The sequence below is a fragment of the Prorops nasuta genome, unplaced genomic scaffold (assembly GCF_024137725.1).
Source record: "Prorops nasuta isolate Cenicafe-Biocafe unplaced genomic scaffold, Cenicafe_Pnas_1.2 PNAS00072, whole genome shotgun sequence".
Lineage (NCBI taxonomy): Eukaryota > Metazoa > Arthropoda > Insecta > Hymenoptera > Bethylidae > Prorops > Prorops nasuta.
The window spans coordinates 30,669-52,697 of NW_027116869.1; the positions used below are offsets into that span (position 1 = coordinate 30,669).

Here is a 22,029-nt window from a genome sequence, read left to right on the forward strand (position 1 = left end):
TTTGCTAAAATGTATAAGGAAATAGAAGAGGATGCTATTTTGTTATTTATAAATAAATGTTAAGGTATACTGCATACATCGCTAACCAGTTACAATGGCGCAACGATAAAACTCAAACTACATAAATTTCAGCAATCTAAATCCACTTTTTCTAACAATTTTATCTCATAACATCGACAAAAAATATATGATACAACTAGACGAAGCGCGCGTCCTGAAAAATTTAAGCTAAAGCGAGAGCATTCAGAAATTATTTTGTACGTTATTACTAAAGTTTGTACAATTATATTTTTGATCGACAAAAAAATGTAATTAGGCGAACCTGATAAATTGCTGCACAATGTTTGGTGAATCAAAATGGAAATTTATAATGAAACTTAGTTATCATTTTTGGAATAAGACAGTTTTACAATTAGAGAGAACGAAATGGTACATATGTATTATAGCGTAATAGATAAAACGTGTACAGCTTGAAAAGAGTACACGAGTAAAAGACAAGAACCTCCAATGACGATTCGGTGAAGTTGCGGTTCTATCGCGTTTGAACGCGAGTGGCGAGAGTAAGTTGAGTCGATTATACTTCTTCTTTGTAGCTTGGAAGGTGAATCTTGGTACATGGAATCGTGTCGTTGTGACTCGTGAGTCGATCGAGGGAGACTTATCGGAGTTGGTTATTGTTCGAAAGGCACATACATTTTCGGTTCAGACGGTAGTAACGATCGACAGTTAAGCGTCGAAGCACGTCGAAGAGTAAACGTTCACGCGTATTTACATTTCTTTCAATCACGGATATTCTCTGCACTCGTCAACAGAGTCAACACTCTGTTATTATCGTTCTCTCTCTCTCTCTCTCTCTCTCTCTCACTGTTTATCTTGTCTTCTCTGTCACCTCGAGACTCTCCTCGTCTCTCCGGTCGGTCCGGCTCGCTGAACGTGGCATCTATAGGAATAAATGCATGCCTTTCTCTCACCCCGTATTCTGTTACTTTAAGGAAAATTTTCGGTGTCGGTACGGACTGAAAGTGGTACCTGTATGCATTTACATTACAGGTATCGATATTTATCGAAAACTTGTGCGCAATAATACGGAAATTTGTCGGTAAGAATTGCAGAATTGCCTTACTGGTTTCTCAGTGAGTAGCGTCAGAGCCATATCAGCCAGGCCTGCCAAGTGCCAGCAGTCCGTTACTGAGAGTCGCCTGCGTATGTGGTATGCATGTACATGCGCGTAGCTGAAGTAACGACGAGTCGGACGGGGAACTCGAGTAGCTCGACTGTATAAATCTTTTTGATTTGACACGAGTCTAAAGTGCGTAACATGATAGTGAAATTTTTCCAGCTGTAAGTAGCACATAATCTCGCGGCACAGTCAATAAATCTTCCGGTCTTGATGAAACAAGTTGGTTAAACGTATCAATGACGAAGTCGATTGTCACTTATCGGTTGAATCGGCAACAGTGAGAACCTGTTTAAAACGTGACAAAGACAATTTCATTGGACCCCCAAGAAAATTCAACCAGCAATTATCTGTTGTGCGGACTACGAATTGTTTTGGCCTTGAAAGTCAAAACAAAGGAACGATGCACAGCTGAAGCTCTTTGTCACACGGAGATGGGCAAAATAGAGAAAGATTTTTGAGGAGATGCAGCTGCGAGGAGTATGGAGGTGGGGGATTGGAATGAAAATGTACTGATCCCAGAATTTCCACAGGCAATTTGAGTCTGGTCGTTAAGTGTACTAGAGCCGACTGAGCCGAGACAGCCCCGGCCCCCGAGTAGAGCCTTCGAATTCACGTGTGCCAGTGCACGTGCAGTGTTTCCACACTGACAATCGCCTTTAGTCCTAGAAATGTGTACTCTGCCTATACTCTCTTGTGCATTCCCATCCATACATTGGATTATATTGAGTGAACGACGCATAAGTAGAACTTTGTAGAAAGCTGTTGATCGACTGCACGAGAAAAGATATTTAATATCTCTGTATAGCGAACGAATGTTAGTTGCGCGCGACCGACACTCCTGTAGCGCAAGTATATTTATAAGTGTATATATAGATATAACGTATCGGAAACCTTCTCTAAAACGTTTTAATGTATAGTATTAAATTAAATCCGGGAAGGTGGTTTGTGGAACGTTATATACCGACAATATAGTATGCATTGCGTATTATACGGACTAAATAGGAGAGAGAAATATTGTTTCTCTCTCGATCTTTGTGACATGAGAGTCCAAGGGAAGAATTCCGAGAACACTTTGTTGAGAAGTTGAAGAGACTGGAGAAAAAGAAGTGGTGGGGGAGGTTAGTTGACAATGAGAGGGGACAAGAGATTTAAAATGAAGTCGATCAATCTTTGTATTGATGATAAATGTTAAAGCGAGAGACCTTGCCTGTGATTACACGAGTAAAAGGTTTTCTCAATCTCAAACTCAAATAGCTAGGCACACTTTGTCGCTTCGTATCTCAACTCGACACAGTCGACAGTCGACGCGGCTCAATCGTGCTGCTTTTACACGTAAACACTCACACGTGCGTCAGAATTCAGATGACGTTTCAATCTAGTGATTTCCAGTGAAAAGAATGTTCCTCTCGAGAACCTCTAATCAGCAATGTGTACCGTGTATTGTTTAATTAACATTTATCTAGAAGAGGCAAATGAGTGTTTTGTGCGAATGGTAGATGCCACCACGTGTATACGCCGTTATCCAAGTTAAGTGGCTGCACGGAGATATCGAATAGAGATATGGCAACGGCAATTGATCTCTACTCGAAAAATCAGCCGAGGAAATTGGAAAGAGCAGAAAATTTCGGATGGTCCAGCACTCTCTTCCTCGAGAAAACAGTTTATTTGCATTTCGAGGATGTATCGTACAGCGTCCGTGCGGGAATCATCAGAAAAGGTAAGTATCGTTCATTGGTCCACATTGGTCTTGGGTTTGATTTGGTTGGCCTAGTCGCGCGGTTGGTCGGTAGACGCCCCTCCCCCCCTCCACGTCCCCTAACTCTTCAATCTCGTTCCTTTTGTATGCTTTCACAAATTCATGAGCCAGTCACTCGTATACATAGCGCACTTTTGCTCTTACCAACCTTTTATAATTGTCTCCCCTCTCTTTCTCTTTGTTCGCAGAAACCAAACAGCTGATCAGCAAAATATGTGGTGAATTCAGGCCTGGCGAGCTTACCGCCATAATGGGACCTTCGGGTGCTGGAAAATCGACATTCATGGACGTCATGGCAGGCTTCACGTATATCTTACAATTTTCTCTCTCTCTCTCTCTCTCTCTCTCTCTCTATTTAGACTTTAGCTTGACCCATTTCATTGTTGCTATTCTCAGATTCTCTGCGTTTTTTATAATGATATATGCCACATAAACTTTGTTGCATTATATAGCTGTTACCAATCGATGTAAGGAGAGGATTTCTATATACCAGCAGAGTTTAATTGGATATGTAAATAGTTGACCAGCTGCAAAAGCGAGCGGCGCGACTTAAAAAAAATATATATATATACATTGCAATATAGAGCTGCTGTATCTTATAGTATTGATGCGCTTTTTTCACGAGGAATACGTACATACTCCTCTCTACAATAAGCCACTTTACAACTGTCTTTTCTTGGTTACTTTTCCCATTAATGCATAGAGGTATCTACACTCACCGTGGTCACACATACACACACACACTGTGAGTATTCGACGTGATCGGGCAATCTAACAAGGTTTACGTCAAACACAGCGTTAATTTGCACGTTACGCGTACATTTATTGGCGAAAGAAAAATTTTAATTGGAAAATGATCCATTTGCGGAAAATTTGGGACTAGAGAAAGATAGTCTGAAATTACGTTGAGGAGGGTACGCCTCTTATTGAAGGAAAGACGCATGCGCGCACCAATATTGATATGCAACCTGTTGAATATGTTAAATAAGATGCCTGCAGCTATAATACACACACATACACACAACGTCTCCCACTTTGAAACTTTTACTCACTCTCTTAATTCTCTCTCTCTCTCTCTCTCTCTCTTTTAATCAGCTTTACTTTAATTACTTTGAACAGTTAATTAATGTTAAAATAATTTTCAGTCTTCCATCAAAAATCAGTGGGAATATTAAGGTTAATGGAAAGAAGAGAGACCTGGCTACATTCAAAAGATCATCGGCTTATATAATGCAAGACAGTAGCAACCTGGCGCCACATTTGACCGTCGAGGAGGCGATGCTAGTCTCGGCGGACCTAAAGCTCACCGTCGCGCGTTCCGAGAAGCTACAGAGAGTGCGTTACTTGATCTTAAAAACAAAACGACCTTCGAGCGACCCATCTTCCTACACTGCAATTAAACCAACGTTTTATCTTTATTATAATTGCTGCTTGAACGCTTCATATTGATCACACACTGCCTATAAATTGCAATAATCTTTATAGAAACGCGCCAAGCGTTTCTGCCACTGCACTTGTTCAGTTATTTCTCAATTTTATTCTTTCATCAATACTCGTTGATTCGTATCACTATCTATATATATATAGACTACAGAATTTAACAAAGCGTAAGGCACTATAATCATCTTGAAAGCTTTCTAGTCAATTAAATTATTGGTAGAAAGGATTGTGTGAGTTTTTAAACACGTTCGCTGCAGCTGCCATGCACTCACGTATTTAATAAATGTTGAGACAAACACCAGAACTCGCATTTTTATACGGAAATGTTAATATTTCAAATGAGAAAATTTTTACTGGAAAATTAATTACTGGCAAGATTATTTTGTGTAAAGTTATCATATATAGCGCCATAGAGGATATTAATCGTAACTCGTATAGGAAAATGAATAGGCGCGCTTCCTTTGACCTGCCACTTGGATAAAAATGATAAAAGCATTTGGCTTTTAGTGAAAAGGATGGACGAGCTGGATGTGGAATTGACGGCTGCAACTCGCTTGTACTTTTTAGCTTTCTTGGCAACGATCGCTTAATTATTCAATACTTTCCAATGACTGACGTCGATTAACTGAAAAGTAGGGGGAAGCTCTCCAGTACCGGATACTTAAGCGTTTTTTAGAATAACTAAGAAATTATGATACTTTCATGATCCTAATTGGTGTGTTTTGGAAGCTAATAATGCCAGTAATGTAAATATAGCTAAGATGCAGTCTGAATTATGGTAATAATTGGATTAAATTAACATTAAATTTTGATATACGAATTCCGGAAATATGAAAGTGGCACCCAATACCGGACACAGTTTAGGAAGGCTTTAATATTGAATTTTTATTATATATTATTAATAAAAATGCAAGAATCATAACATATTCAGTTTATTTGACGTTTAACATTTTTATTAAATAAGTAAAGTTACAAGCATCTGTCACATGTGTAATTATCGTTACTCTCTGAAATGTCTGCACAAACTTCATGAATCCACCTTTTTTTCGGTATTTCGTTAGCTATTTATTTTCTACCCATAAAACACCAAATGTCTTAAAGATATCTTTTAGGTGTCTTTTAGTCAATTGGATGACTAAAAGATGTCTATAGGACAACTTTTAGTCAAGTGCGCTATATGGGTAAGGATTACTGAAAACAAATTTATAAATTATAACATTGATTAAGATGGGAATTAACTAAGAGGATGGAAATTTTTATTGTTCAGTATTGAAGGACAACAATATGTCCGATAGTTGGGAACAATCGTTGCTTCTAAATATACTATTTATCTAAAAGAAAAACACACTCAGTGTAAAAGAACAATGAAGGATGAAAAAAATACTTAACAAAGAGCCTATTGAGAAGTTGTAGAACTTATTTTACTTAAAATAATAAATTCTGGAGCATTTTACAGTTTACTGCATGCAGTCATTTGCCAATCAAAATAATAACTGGTTAGATTTTCTTCAAAAGATACATCATCTCGTCACATATTGACGAGTACTCTTTGTTTACATTGTCGTCACGTTTCACAAAAGCTTCAAATTAAATGCTTTTAAATATCAGTTTGACTATACAGCTAATGTCCGATACTAGGTGCTGTCCGGTGGTGGGGAACTTCTCTCTTCCTATATCTATAAACCTTTCCGTGCCCTTCACTGATAGCAGTCTTCTATACTCTATCTTTTAATCAACATTTCTTGAATCTAAAAGAGCTTGAATTGGTCTAAGAATAAAGATAGTTTATCATGAAGTGAAAATGCAACATTTTCATTTTCATTGGAAAGCGTTGTTTTTCACAATGTTAATTATATTGTTTGATAATATTTTATATACATATTAAAACTATCTCTATTATATGGAAGAAAAACTAGAAGGTAGTATTTGCTTCTTGTTTGTCTTATATTTTTACGAATAAGAAAGTAGAAAACAAATAAGGAGAGATCGAAGCCTCGTCTCTTATTCTTTTTTAATAAAATTATAGCCAAAGAAAGTGCAATATGCTTCTTAAAAAAGTGTAAGGTACATTTGATACAAGTTACCATAAACCATTAACATTATGCATTTATAGAGCTTTGAGCAAACTATATTTACAAGTACATTGGAATGCATGCAGTATGAGTGAATGTCACAAATTAAATTTTTGAATATGGAAGCTTTTTTTGTAAGATGGGTCAACGACACGGTTGGACATAAAAGGGTGCAGGAAGTATGAGTTAAAATCTTTGATAGATAGATGAAATTCTGACAGCCATGGGATTGGATAGCATCAGGCAATCGCTGACGGAGGAGCTGAGTGGTGGGCAGAAGAAACGACTAGCTGTGGCATTAGAGTTGATCGATAATCCTCCAATAATGTTCTTCGACGAGCCTACTAGGTTTGTATATAAACATTGCATCTTTGTCAACCTTGCAGTTCTAAGACCAAGCATATATATAAGCAAACTTCTTTTAATAAACGTTTCAAATTAATAGGAAATAATATATAGTAGTATTTACAGTATCTCGCGACCACCTTAAAAGTATAATCGAGCATATCGTAGAATTAGGTTTTGAGAGAAATTTTTAGCCAAAACTCCATATTCTCCTCCTCCTCCCATCGTCTCTTCGAAGCTTTCTATGCTAAAGGTGCATCATCATATCCCATATTCCATATGCTGTAAATGTTACATGAAAACTTTAATATAAAAGTTTACTCAAAATATTGAAAATATCTGGCAATAAGATTCTCTTATTCCACTCTCTCGTGTGTCTTGGCAATTATTTCAACTGCAGGTTAAGTTATCTAGATTCAAAATGATTAAAATCCAAGTGATACCTGCACTAATAATTTCAATATTCTAATATGGAATATACACACAGCGTAGGAGTATCCAACAGAAAGTTGCAACTGATGCAAGTATATTAATTTGAAAGTGTCACATTTTGCGCATTCGGACCAATTGTTATTTTTTCCTCTTTCATACAAACTTTTCGATTAACAAACAACAGTGCTACAATTAATTTGTTCACTACATTCGAATATGAAATAGCATTGAAACGTAAGAATTGATTTCTCATACAAAAACTGAATCAACTATTTACAAGTATTTCTGTTTTTTCCCTATGCTCTTGGAATACATGCATATAGAAGACTATTACCAAGAGTCGATTGTTAAGCTCTATAACGAGTCGTTGAAAAAAAAGAAAGAAGAGAGAGAAGCGTTGAAAGAGGTTTTACTTTTTAAAAAATTGTTTAAACAATAAAACCTCTTACAACGCGCTTCTTTTTTCTCTTTCTTTCTTTTTTTTCAACGACTCGTTATAGAGCTTAGCAATCGACTCTTGGTAATAGTCTTCTATAAGACTAAACATATATAATAATAAAGGTTTGGAAAAAGTTTAAATTTGCGCGTTCATTTGAATGGCCAGTATGTAAGAAATTGTGTATATAGAGGAAGATGAGAATGTGATCGACCACATTAGAGTAATTTTTTTGTAAACAAGGAAAAAATTAAGTATAATGTAAATATTAATGATGTTTTCAGCGGCCTTGACAGTGTTTCCTCGAAACAGTGCGTGAAACTCTTGAAAGACTTGGCCAGTGATGGAAGAACGATAATCTGTACGATTCATCAGCCAAGTGCCACGCTCTTTAACATGATAGACCATCTCTACGTTCTCGCAGGTGGCAGCTGCGTTTACGCCGGTTCTACTTGCAACTTGGTACCATACTTGGGGAGCATAGGCTTGAAATGTCCGACTCACTATAATCCTGCAGATTTTCGTAAGTCGCGCCGCGCGCTTATGTCCTCGAAAACTTTATTATATCCCTGCACTGATGGTGATTAGTCAAAGATGTCCTTGCAACTTTTCAAATACAGCCATATCATATGATCGCAGCATCGCTTACCTAGTTTTTATTAGAGAGCAATTAAGGTAGTAGTCTAGTTGTTTGGGTCGAAATTTTTTTTTTCACATTTCGACGGTATATAAACATGAGAATATGATGTATAAATTTTAAACCGATATTCAAAATATTAACAAAGATATAGCACATATTCGAGAGCACCGCATAATTGAACGCTTTAAATTTCGCGACAGCTGCTAACGGTTATTCCTCACTATTATGCCTCATTACCTTTATATTTCCTTGGAGTTTCGTATACCTTTTGATATACGAAAGGATATAACCAGATATACCCGTGTTTGACACGTATGAGGAGACCAAAGGCTTGTTGTACGCACCGGGGATCGATGATTATAGTGTGAGGATGAAAGTTCTGTCAGCCTAACTTTAAACACGTTTTTTTCGAAACCACGTTTTTTCGGTCGGCCCGAGGCATAATAGATTTTCTATTGAACCAATCGGGCTGAAATTTTTACAGGTTGTTCTACACATCTTTAATTTTGGCAGGTGCTAGAATCATTTTTTTCATCCATTGTTTTTCAATTTACAACCCAATTTCCACTAAAAAATTGTACCTTTTTCTTTCCTAGTCCGCCATTTTTTTATTTTTAAACCGAATTAATTTTTTCTAGTATCTGCCAGAATAACAATCCTACTGAACAATTATCCGTTGCATTTTTTGTTTCCAGTTGCCCAAACTGGAGATACCTCACGGGCCAATAGCACATGTTTCTTTTTTCACCTACTTTGACCCCATATAATTTAAATAAAATATCGTACAAAAAAATATTTTTGTATAATTCAATATAGTATTAATAACATATACAATTTTTAGATTTTTTGCATTTCATTTAGGTAGTCAAAAAAATTCCCCAAAAATACCCTACAAAACCGGTCAATTTACTAGACTACTACTTTAATTATTCTTATATAATTTCTTATTAATATATTGTGCAAAGTAAGATATTTTTTCTTTAATTGGGACGCGCCCTCGATATGGAATGTTAATAAACTACACGTATTATGTACCAAGAGATACGAATTGTCATCACTTACACGAATGACTTGAAATTTGAGCGCATTCGAATTAGCCAAAATAAGGCTATACCTATACTTTTTTTCTTATTCATTTTCTCTATATTAATTATTGGATCGAGCGAATGTTGCACTTTAACGCTTATAGTAAATGTATGGTTTAATAGTGACGTGTCTCATGTGAGCGAGATTTCGATAATCAAGTTTTCAAATTTGCATGTATATAAAAAAAGCATATACCGGACAACTCTGTTATGGGTCGCCGGATACTTTCTTGAAATAATACATACATGTATACTATATAATGTATCTTTTTTTCAATTACGATTATAGTAATGGAGATTTGTAACGGAGACTACGGTGACCATGCCCCCTTGATGAAAAGTATCATTGAGAACGGAAGGAACACCGCTTGGAGATCGAACACAGCTAAGATCATCTCGATTAAAGGACGTCAAATGGTCCTCATCAAGAACAATGCTCATCCGATTAGATTAAAATCATTCAACGAAACGCCTGCAGCAACCGAGCAATATGCAGCTGGATTTTGGACACAGCTTTTTGTCTTATTCAAGAGAAACTCTCTCACCTTAACCAGATATAGGGTAATTATATTATATATATATATATATATATATATTGTAACCTTCGGGTCTACAAATAATTTAAACAACACAAAAAATGTCCGGGAACAGAACACTTTATTCACCAAAACTCAGAGTAGGGGCCTCCCGCGATGCTTACGCACACTTCTTATACGCTACATAGATTGTTTTCCTAATTTCTCACTTAACTTAAAAAGGGACGGGCAGAAGACGGGGAAGACAGGTGAAAGGACAGGGAGTCGATAATGGCAAAATTCGGGGAAAAGGGGGGGGGGGGCGACAGGGGCAAGGAATCATTGGGCGAGTATAAGGGAGATGAAACCAGGGAGAGGAAAGCAGAATTAACACAGGGACACTTAATCGACCGCTCCGACCGAGAATCTCCGGTTCCCTGATTCCACACTCCGATCCTGACTTTTCGAACACGAAGAAGAGGCCTGAATTGACAAGACGACGCTCTCTGTCAATCTCGGCGACGACCCTTCTCGCTCTCCTTGTACGGCGATAGCTTCAGCCCAGCCCTAACCGTAGGACAGGAGTAGTCAAAGTCCAGACTAGCAGTGGTCCGATCCTCAATTTTCTCTTGTGACATCGGCCAGGCCCTATTTTCCTATTCCTGTTGTCTCCTCCTTTATTAGGGCAACAGCGCATGTGTAAGATCATCGAGCCAATTATCGATTGGAATATTAGGTTATGATTCACATTCGCACTATTCCCAGTATTCGTAGGCTCTTCTCCAGCGGCGTCGTCTGCTACATTGCTTGGGGACTTCCGGGCGGGGCGATGCGGTGCGGGGTTGGCGATGATGGGTCGGTAGTGGCGCGGTCAGGGCAGATCGCAGCTCGGCGCGCTAGCGGGCGCGGCGCGGTAACGGGAAGGAACTGGTGGGGCACTCAGTGGGGATACGTGGTAAGGGGACGGTAGGAGAGTCGCGTAAACAGACGAGCACAGCGAGAAGATTGAAAGGAGAGGACACTATATACATCGGGGGCGGAATAATAAAGGATAGGAGAACAACAGTTTTCTAGCTCATGTGGGAGCAGAGGATACATGTTAACATTACTTTTAATCTGAAATAAAATATTCTTAATTCCTATAAACCTATTTACAACTAGTCCTACAAACATTCGCCCAATTCCCAATCATACCATTTCCTAAAAACATACACTCTCCTTCCGTGGGCGACACTTACAATTTTCCTTCGGCAAAAAACTACATGGTAGCTCCACGGAAGGTTCAAAATACTATACACTCACACATCAGCAGGCATACTGGGGGGCGCGGGAGGCACTAAGGAGGAGAGAAGAGAACTAAAAAATGTGTACATTTCTGTAACGTGTTTCTACCACGTTACAATATATATACATTCATAAAATATCTGTGAAATCTCCTTTAAAGGGGCTACACCTTCCCAATAAAACGCACGATTAATTTCGAACATCGGTATAATTGTCATTATACCAATTGTACTGCATATATTCGCTTTAGCAAATATAATAGGTATATATGTATCTCAAGTAGAATAGTAATGACATGAATTATTCAACATTCATTGGGACAACTAGGATATATGTTAGACTCCATTGTTTCAAGGGACGTGATATACAATAGTGTCTTAATGGCATGTTCATAATTATTATAACATATGCCATAAGTGGAGCATTAGTTTCTCTTATACACAGCGACGGCAAGTTCGGTTGTCCCAATTTTTACATCTATTTTCCTCAATCATTAAACATTATTATCACTTAACTATGTAGTGTTTTTTTTAGAAAACCTTTCGAAAAGGCTCCCAGCTCCCTGGAAATTAAGAGATCATAAATATCAAAGACGGTTCATCCAATACAGAGTTTCTACAAATCTGGTCTTCGGATGTGCCAGAAACACAACATTATGTGAATAAAATTTTCATACACTATCACATCTCATTACACATTTTTGCAATCCTTCATTTTTTTGCTACTAGATTGGGATGCTGCTTGCTGATCAGATTTCTACGTTGTTATAATCAGCAACCAGCTTTCCAGTTTCTTCAAGTAGGGAAAAAGCACGTCGTTTCATTGTGTTTTTAAATACAACTAGAGTATGTGTCACGCGAGCAGGTTATAAATAATTAAGGTTTTTAAATAATGTTATGAGATCCGAACAAAAACCCATTCAGCCTGAAAAATGGCGGCAACTACGAAGAGGAGAGACAGGTGGAACGGTACACCTCCGGCAAAATATAATATTATTAAACGAAATTCTGGGCTAAACAATCTACAGAGTTAGACAAATAAAATGGCTCAGACCACGGACATAAAATGCTGTTTAACTTCGTAACTAGAAGAAATATCAATTTGTGCTATAAAACCTTTTCGAAGCGTCTTTTGATTTGCGTTCGAAAAGTTCTTATAGCAAAAATTGATATCTCTTCTAGTTTCGAAGTTAAACAGCATTTTATGTCCATGATGTGATTCGTTTAATCTGGTTAACCCTGATAGAATACGGATTAAACGATACAGCCATTTATGAAAAGTAGTGAAATAAAAATTATACACAAACATTTTTAACACTAGTAAAAAATAGTGTTACAAATGATAAAACAAAGTAATAACTGTGGAACTAAAAAGGAAGCAAGTTTCGCAAATTTCTTATCAAAAAGATTTTTACAAGTTTGAAATATCTGAAAAGATTTTTGAAAATGAAACCGGCAATTATATGTCTACCTATATATGAACCAAAAGAAAAATATTTAGAATATTATGTCGAAAAGTAAAAGTTTGAAGCAAAGGGGGACTTTATGAGCCCGTGCAATGATACAAATTATATATCACTGTAATCTTACCGTAAAAATATTCTTCGTTAAATGAATGGAAATTTGTGCTCTTTTATGTATTCTTCCAATGATACACGCAGATCAGGCAATTTCGCTTTTGCTTCAGAATTTCATTTTTCGATATGGCATTCGAAAAAATCTTTTATTCGGTTATGCAAGGTAAGCAATTATGTTGAAAGAGACCTTATACTTTCATAAATAATTATTTAAAGTTTTAATTTTTAATAATGATTCCTGCAATCTTTTATGTATGTATAGAACGGAAGGCACCCAGTACCGGACACTTAACGGGAATCCGTATACCGACATTACAGAGCGAAAACTATTTCGCATGCAGCGTCGTTATTTGTTGATGGATTGTAAAGTTATTACAGGTTTTTGAAAATGCCAGAAACATATCTACTAAGTTACGTTAGGAAAATTAACAAAAAATGAAAAAAAATTTTTGTTTAAATAAATATATTAACATTATTGAGAAACAACAATTAAGTCGCAAAATCCCCCAACGTACTTTACTAGATAATGTTCATACGTTTCCAAAAAGTCCACATAAATGCTAATCCGTAAGAAATGATGATGCTGCATGCGAAATAAATAATGGAAGAATTTCGTGTTCGGGAAGTCGCCAACACGAAATTCTTCCATTATTTATTTCGCATGCAGCATCATCATTTCTTGACGGATTTGCATTTATGTGGACTTTTTGGAAACGTATGAACATTATCTAGTAAAGTACGTTGGGGGATTTTGCGACTTAATTGTTGTTTCTCAATAATGTTAATATATTTATTTAAACAAAAATTTTTTTTCATTTTTTGTTAATTTTCCTAACGTAACTTAGTAGATATGTTTCTGGCATTTTCAAAAACCTGTAATAACTTTACAATCCATCAACAAATAACGACGCTGCATGCGAAATAGTTTTCGCCCTGTAATGTCGGTATACGGATTCCCGTTAAGCAATTTAAAGAATATATCTCAGCAACAAATAGTTAAAAAAAAGATTTTCTTTTTTTTTTAACTATTAGTCAAAGAACCTACGAACACATATATACGAAAAAACTATTAACATTTAACATATACAGGGTTTTTCTCTAACTCCGGCATATAGGAGATTCGTGTTAGTTGACTATAGCGCTCAGGATGATGGTATCTGAGAGCGCTGATTGGTCAATATCATGTAGTGCCAACATGAAATGGTACGTTACCAATAGATGAATATGAAAAATGAGACCCATCCGCCATTTTGGAGTGGAGAAGTGTTTACATGCTAGTTGTAGAAGAAAGAGGTGTGAAATGGAAAAATGTCAAATAGTGAAGTTACTAAAGTAAAAATGGAAAATAATTAATGGAAAGTAAGGATATTCAAACTTTCCATTCATTATTTTCCATTTTTACTTTAGTAACTTCACTATTTGACATTTTTGCATTTCACACCTCTTTCTGCTACAACTAGTATGCAAACACTTCTACACTCCAAAATGGCGGATAGGTCTCATTTTTCTTATTCATCTATTGGTAACGGATCATTTCATGTTGGCACTACATGATATTGACCAATCAGCGCTCTCAGAAACCATCATCCTGAGCGCTATAGTCAACTAACACGAATCTCCTATGTCCCGCCGTTAGAGAATCACCCTGTATATTAATTATGTTTAACAGTTTGATTCCATTAAGTTCTAATGATAAATAATATTTATGTTACTATAATGCTACACAAATAATATTTATTTTGAACAATTCTGAAGTCTTTCTTGCACAATTAAGATAGGGTTTGGAAATATATATGTAAAATTTATAAATACACTTGTAAATAAAACTTTTATTTATCACGCATTAATTTATGTATCACAATACATATTTTCGAGTTGCACTGTACATAAAAGATTTGTCATTTTATAAATGACTTATTCACAATATATAAATAAATAAATAAATAGAAAGACGATGATAAATTGAACAAATACACATGCAGTACAATGATAAATAAATAAGAATAAATATACATAGACAAAAAATAATTTCGAAGTAACATAATGTTCACCATCGTCAAATTAATAAAGAATAACTAGTTCATAAAAAGCGGCTGTAAAGGGGCTTTGTCAATAATAAAATCAGTGAACTTCTTTTTTATAAAAGTTGTTACTGCAATGGATGAACTATCAGCTACGAATTTAAATACAGTGAATGATTTAAATGTTTATCCATAAATTACACGAAATAAATTGCACGATGTGTACCTATCATCGTTCAGCGAAAAAAATTAAACTAACCAATAAACATTGACAGAAGAATTTTGTTTTCAGACTAAGATATTTTAACAAGAAAGTTTTTATATCAACTATATGGATAACAAGGATATGCTGCAGGCATAATAAACGGCTCAATGACAAATATGTAATCGATCGACAGAAGCAGTAGATACAAACGAAATAATGAGTTGGAAATTTCCATAAAATTAAAACAAAAATAAATGCAGAAGTATATACAATGTTTTGGTACCAATCATGATTCCAGTGATCGCAGAATTCCCTGAAGATGATGTCCAAAATTAAAATTCGTACAAGATGCCAAAGCTCTGGAAATAAATTAAATTGATTGGCAGCATCATCCAATTTGAATGTTATGGTAACATATGGGTCATAATCACAAATCGGCAATGTCCAGACCGAAAAAAATCAATGATCTATGGAAATAATTTCTTTTTAACTTACAAATTTTAATTGTATAATTAATTTTATGAAAAAATTAAACAATTTTCCTTAATAACTAATGGAGTGTCCTTTATTGGCTATTACAACATTTAAACGTGTTGGGAGCGATTCGACTAAATGTTGCTGTTGATCTATCTAGGCTAGGTCTCCAACACTTTGTCATTATACCCCAAATGTTTTCAAGAACATTCACATCGGGTGACTTTGGTGGTCAGTCAATTAATTTGATTTCCGGATGCTCAGCGAACCAATCCTTAGTCATGTGTGCAATCTGCACACTTGAGTTATCTTGTACAAATTTAATTTTTGGAATGTCTTCCTTAGGGTTTAGTGCTGTCACTGTAGGAAGCATGACAATTTCCAAAACATTGCAATAAATTTCTGCATTCAATTTTTGTTTCAATTTCATGGATTCTCCAACTCCACCTTTAGTCATCCATCCCTAGAATGATAAAGAAATTCTGCCACTTCTGACTTTCGGTAAAACATTTGTCATCAAACCGTTTATCGTCTGGGCGTCATACGTGCATTCTGCCATCCATAGTTGATACGAAAACTTTTTCGTCCGTCCAAACCATATTGTCTCAAAATGTTGATTGGGCTCTTAAATAAATGGTTGCAAAAAAAATTCTTTTCCATTGGTTTTCATCGATTAGTTTAATTTTCTTCGCTGAGCGATGACAGTGTATTCCCGCCTTGTGCAATTTATTTCGTATAGTTTTTGGACAAACATTTAAATCATTCACTGTATCTAAAATTCTAGTCGATGGCTCAAAAGGTTGAGCATCCATTGCAGTAACAATTGTTGCGTCTTGTTCCGCTGTAGTCTTACTGGGTGCACTATTTGTATCACGTCGATCTTGAAGCCTTTCTATTTCGTGATCTCAGTATTCCCTCAACCAACGGCCCACTGTCTTTTCACTCGTTTCCACTTCATGGGATATTGCACGATTATTTGCACCACATACAAACATTCCCACAACAATATCTTTTTTTATTAATAGTTTGTCTTTTGCGTTCATTTTTTATAATTTCACATTTTTCGTCGAAGTACTTCAAAATTGACGCACGTTTGACAGCTTCTCGTGAGAAGTAAACAGTCAAATTCAAATAGATGGGATTATAGCTCATATTATTTCAAATAGATAATATCTATTATGTTATGATTACACTAAACCTATTGTATTAAATAAGATGAGCTCATATGCCTGTTGACTTTTTTGATGAAGATCAATAACAATAATAATATAGCAACTGAAAAACATACATTAACTTTAATCTATAGAAAAGTAACCAAGAACAATCGTTAATAAGAAAAAAAAGAGTATTGTCTTTCGATTATTGTTTGATGGAGCTTTAAATTAAAAACAAAAAAAATACTCGATATCTTTTTATACATCGTATCAGCCCTGATAACAATTAATAAGCCCTTTATACTCTTTTAGGAATGTATTATTTAAATAAATAAAGCTTAATTTGAATTACAATTTCTTATAATTAAAAATGTAAGACATAATTAAAACAGAAATAATTATCGGATTTATGCTGTGTTTAGGCTCATTTTCATCATAAAAATGGAAGCAGTAAAACCTTAATAATAATTTAAAAAATATTAAATTAACGGGATCCCTCACGCGTGCTTTACCAACAGTACAAGTCAATAAACAATTCGTTTAATAAAAGTAAAATGCGAAGCAAATTGCAAAAACGGGCTTCTTTATGAGAAGGTGCAATTCTAACGAGTCAATCGAGCTTAAAAAAACTCAAATCAGATGAAGAATAACGCTGTACCACTGTCCCGCGTTCATGAAGTGGAAATAACCAAAAGTAACCTCTCTTCAAGAACGCGGCACAATGGTACAGGCGTATTTCTCAATAGAATTTCATGAGACTAGTCATAACTAAAGCCATTCTTCATGTAGATTGTCCTAAAGAGCTCGAGTTTTCGATAAAGCTTATAGTTTTCCAGTTATAAGCGATTGAAGATGGACGTGCGCAACAGCTGATGTAAGCGAGAGAGGAAATATGTATTTGTGCGCCGTGCAACTGCAATCGTTCATAGCTGAAAAACTATAAGCTTTATCGAAAATGTGAGCTCTTTAGGACAATCTACATGAAGAATGGCTTTAATTATTACTAATCTCATCAAATTCTGTTGAAAAATACGACTGTACCATTGTCCCGCGTTTCGCCGTATGCCCTATATTTCAAGCATTACGAAATCTCCTTTTCTACAATTTTATTTCAAAATGATAATTGCATTTTTACCAATTTCATTATATCGGCAAGATGAAATGTTCTCAACATTATTTTAGAGGTATTTATATGTGTATAGTTACAGATAGGGGAATAACGTAAATATGAGGAAAGCTTCGCAGTAAGTTTCGATGCTGGAGTGGGAGAACACGTTAGCGTGAACCGCGAGAGGGGAGGAAGCCTAGCTTCCTTCCTAAAAATTTTTGTTTTTCGTCCACCTCAGAAACGCGGGACAATGGTACGGCTCTATTTCTCAACCGATTTCAATGTTTTTGGGATTGTTGGAATCGTTAGGTCTGGCATCTCATCATAAAGAAGCCCGATTTTTCAATTTGTTTTGCGTTTAAATATTATTAATGCAAATTTTTAAACAATTTTATTTTTTTACGTTTTTTGGAAAATACGGCTTTATTTATGACACGGTGCGAGTCCTAACGATTCCAACAAGCCAAAAAACATTGAAATCGGTCGAAAAATAGCGCTGGACAATTCTCTCTCGTTTTTCGTTCCGTAATGTTGGCTACAGAGGGCTTGAAAGATTTGTATTAGCATTTGGAGTAACAGGTATAATTGATTTGCCTTTATTTATGGCCTGCGGTTTATTACCCTAAGCTCGATGCTAGTACAGGTAAGCCGCTTGGTAGGGAAGCCTTTTCCGCTTGAGAAGTAATGTTCTTTAAAATCTTTGTTGACATGTTAGACAGAATATATTTCCCGGAGTGTACAATCTAATTAGCAGTATCATCACAATTAATGGCTGCCCTTTCTTTAATATGATAAAACAATAGCGTTTCGCGTCATACATTTGTATTAATCTCCTCCTTTATCCCTACTATGTAGGCATTTTTTTTCTTTTACATATTTATAGAAAGATACTGTATGTATTCGGTGCTGGGTGATATCTGGCGTTAGGAGTCTTCCCTCTATATAGCTTGTAAAAACTTTTTCAACGAGAAATCTGCCATAGTTTTGCTTCCCTTATTGTTCTTTAAAGTATTATTTTTGTCATCGATGTTAGAACAATCTTTTTAGTACTATATAGCTTATTACGAATATTTGTGCATAAAATTCTTTCTTTAGTACTTGGTTTTATTAATTAATATTTTGAAGCATATATTCTGCACATTTGTTCGTATAAAGGAAATGCTATTTAACAACGCTACTTAATTATTGTTGCCATGCATGCGCTAAGGTGCTGTTTCTACTGGCTTCTCTATACAGGTTTGTGCCGCCTGTTGTTCAGCCGTGTTTCGTCGTTGGAATAGCTTTGAAAGTATAATTATTAAACGTTTGAATGAAATTATCATAAACTATTTTATCTGCATGGATATACATATATCGATGCATTAAAAAAAAGTAAAGTAATAATGCGATTGTTTCTGCATCTGTGTACAGTTACTGATGTTTGCAAGAATTTTCATGCATTTTGCGATCGCTCTGCTCGTTGGAATCCTTTACTTTGGGATTGGCCAGGATGCTGCCTTTGTTCTGGATAATTTTAATTTGCTATTCTTCAGCGCCATGTTCGTCATGTACAGTGCCTTCAGCTCTACCATAGTAACTTGTAAGTACCAATAGGAGATATACATATATATATACGTGAATTTGATAAATGAGAATTAAACTAATTATAAAGTTTTGTTAGTTCCGTTGGAATTGGCGGTTTTGAGGCGCGAGCACTTTAATCGCTGGTACAAGCTTCGCTCGTTCTACTTGGCAAAGAAACTGGCGGATATACCAGTGCAATTCGCAGCAATTTTCGTTTACACCCTTACGATGTATTACATGAGCAATCAACTGTTGGAAATTAAACGGCTTATGCTATACGTTTTGATGTGCTTTGTCTTCAGTTTGGTGGCTCAAACGATCGGCCTCTTGGTCGGCACGGGCCTCACGGTACAGGTCAGTCAGTCCACTACTTCATTCTTATACTCTATACATTTTTGCAGAGGCGAAAAGTTGCGATGAGAACGCGCGGCGGTATATATATACGTATAATATATAAGATTTATGAAATATAAATAAAGCATGCAATGAGACATTGCATGTGACCAACATTTTTCCCTCGCTCTATCTGTTTTTCTTCCTCAGAATGCCGTCATCATGGGTCCTTTGGCCATAATGCCTTTTGTCATATTTAGCGGCTTCTTCGTTCATATAAATGATGCGCATCCTTATATGCGCTGGTTATTCCATACTTCCTTCATGAAGTATGGCTTCGAAGGAATGATTATGTCTATCTATGGGTAAGTTATATAATATAGGCTATGTGCTATATAGCTGCTCCACTTTTATCTACCAAGAATATATTCGACAAATAGATTACATATGTACATATATATATATATATATATATATATATATCGTGAAAATTAGAAAAGTTGGTTTTCCTATCACATGCCGTAAAATCCCCCGAGTAATGTATGTTCATTCAGTGTACTAAATACGTACATACATGCCATGTATATACATATACATATATGTATATATAGGAGACCGGCCAGGCCAGTCGTGACATGTTTCCTAAAACTATGCATATTCATAATGATTACGAAAATTAGTCTTAATGGCAATAACACAATTGAGATATATGTATGTCGAGAGAATAATAAATTCTATCTACAGTATAATTATTAGATATTTTTAGTTTGGAAAAACATTCAAATTATTATAAGCAATTTTTTAATGTGCCACGAGCTCTGACTCGGTTTTTCCCACATTAATTATACACTATCAAGAATGTTTTTGTGCCATCTCTTATACAAACCAGCTGCTTTATTTTTCATACGGTTAATGGTGTAACGTTAATTAAGACATTTCTTTTTGCTTTGCAGATACGACCGGGAAAAGCTACACTGCTCGCAAGTTTATTGCCACTTTGCATCGCCAAAGATTCTTTTAAAAACCGTTAATATGCAGGAAGCCAGCTACTGGTATTCTCTGGCGATATTAATTTCGTTATACATTGGTTTAGATTTAGTAACTTTTGCCGCATTAAAGATAAGACTCAAGACACGATTGTAACTCTATATACATATACAGGGTGCGTATCAGCAATGATGTTTTTAATTTTAACCACATATTCTTGAGGACAAACTAAGTAGAAAATTCCTACACTATATATAACATCTGTGAAAGCATCATTGCTGACACAAATCAATGTTAACCCTTTCGCTACGGCGGTCCTCGACGCGGAGTGCCTTGCTTGGAACGGAGCACCCTGCTGAGTCTTGAACATTCGGAGCCAAGACTTTTGTCTCAAAAACGACTTTGTATCATTACTAGCGCTTACAATTGTTTGCGAAATGAAAAAAATAGAGTTGATAGCATCTGCCTCGATTTTTTATTCCATTTCTGTAAGAGATGCGACGTTTTCTGATGGGTGACTATAGTCACCCATCATGTCTATGCAGCGTTTTGTGGCGGGTGACTATAGTCATCCGTAGTAGTGAAAGGGTTAAACCGATAAATCAGGGTTTTGATTCAATGTAAAAATTACTTTACTCTCACTTTCGTTTACACTTCCCTTTCGAAAAACAAAAAAAGTTCATACTTCTCCACCATTATATATATATATATATATATATATATATATTAAGGAAAGAGGATTTTGTTTACTGTATTTTCAAAGTTAATATAACTATCTCATTCAAGTTCCAAAATGCATCTTCCTCCTTAAATTTTTAAGATTAATCGTAGCTAGTAGGCACACATACCTGTGATTATAGAAAATTCTTACGAATGTCGGTCCTAATATCATATTGTTAAATATATATGATATGCGATGGAGAGGGAAGCTAGGGGCAAGTTGTAATAATTTTTCGAAAAATATCCATAATTTGACATGTATTTTTATAATTTCTCCCTGATATAACTATTTCTTCTTAGAGCACAATTATTCGTTCATGTAATGCTCAAAGGAATCATGGAGAAGCTTGACTGATCATAGAAAAAAAATAAAAAAAAAAACATTTTTTCAAAACCAATCGATACATCGTTAGAATTTTCTCTGTATCTTAGCTGCATGTCTCTGGGCCAAATTGTAATGTATGATTTGACAAGTATTACAATAAAACCGACAATATTTAGCAATGTCTTTTTCTTTTTAACTCTTTTTTTAATTAAAATGAAAAATGTTTAACTTAATCCTAAATAATGGATAGTAAAATAAAACGAAATTTTATATATATTTAAACAATTAAATAATCGGTTGTGTGTGTGAACAAAAGTTAGTCCCTATAAAAATTAGTTTTACAGACAAATTAACAAATGTTTTCACTCACATGTATAC

General features: G+C 35.5%; 1 protein-coding gene across 1 annotated transcript; it reads left to right on the forward strand.

Annotated features, from left to right (window-relative positions):
• The first annotated feature begins 285 nt into the window (after positions 1–285).
• On the forward strand, positions 286–21,847 carry LOC136784787 (ATP-binding cassette sub-family G member 1-like). Its single transcript, XM_066745683.1, has 10 exons — positions 286–2,897; positions 3,125–3,242; positions 4,082–4,271; positions 6,651–6,796; positions 7,946–8,184; positions 9,676–9,947; positions 19,134–19,302; positions 19,384–19,640; positions 19,830–19,984; positions 20,573–21,847. The coding sequence occupies exons 1-10, from the start codon at positions 2,741–2,743 to the stop codon at positions 20,760–20,762; spliced, it is 1,893 nt and encodes a 630-aa protein (XP_066601780.1). The 5' UTR covers positions 286–2,740; the 3' UTR covers positions 20,763–21,847.
• The last annotated feature ends 182 nt before the right edge of the window (positions 21,848–22,029 follow it).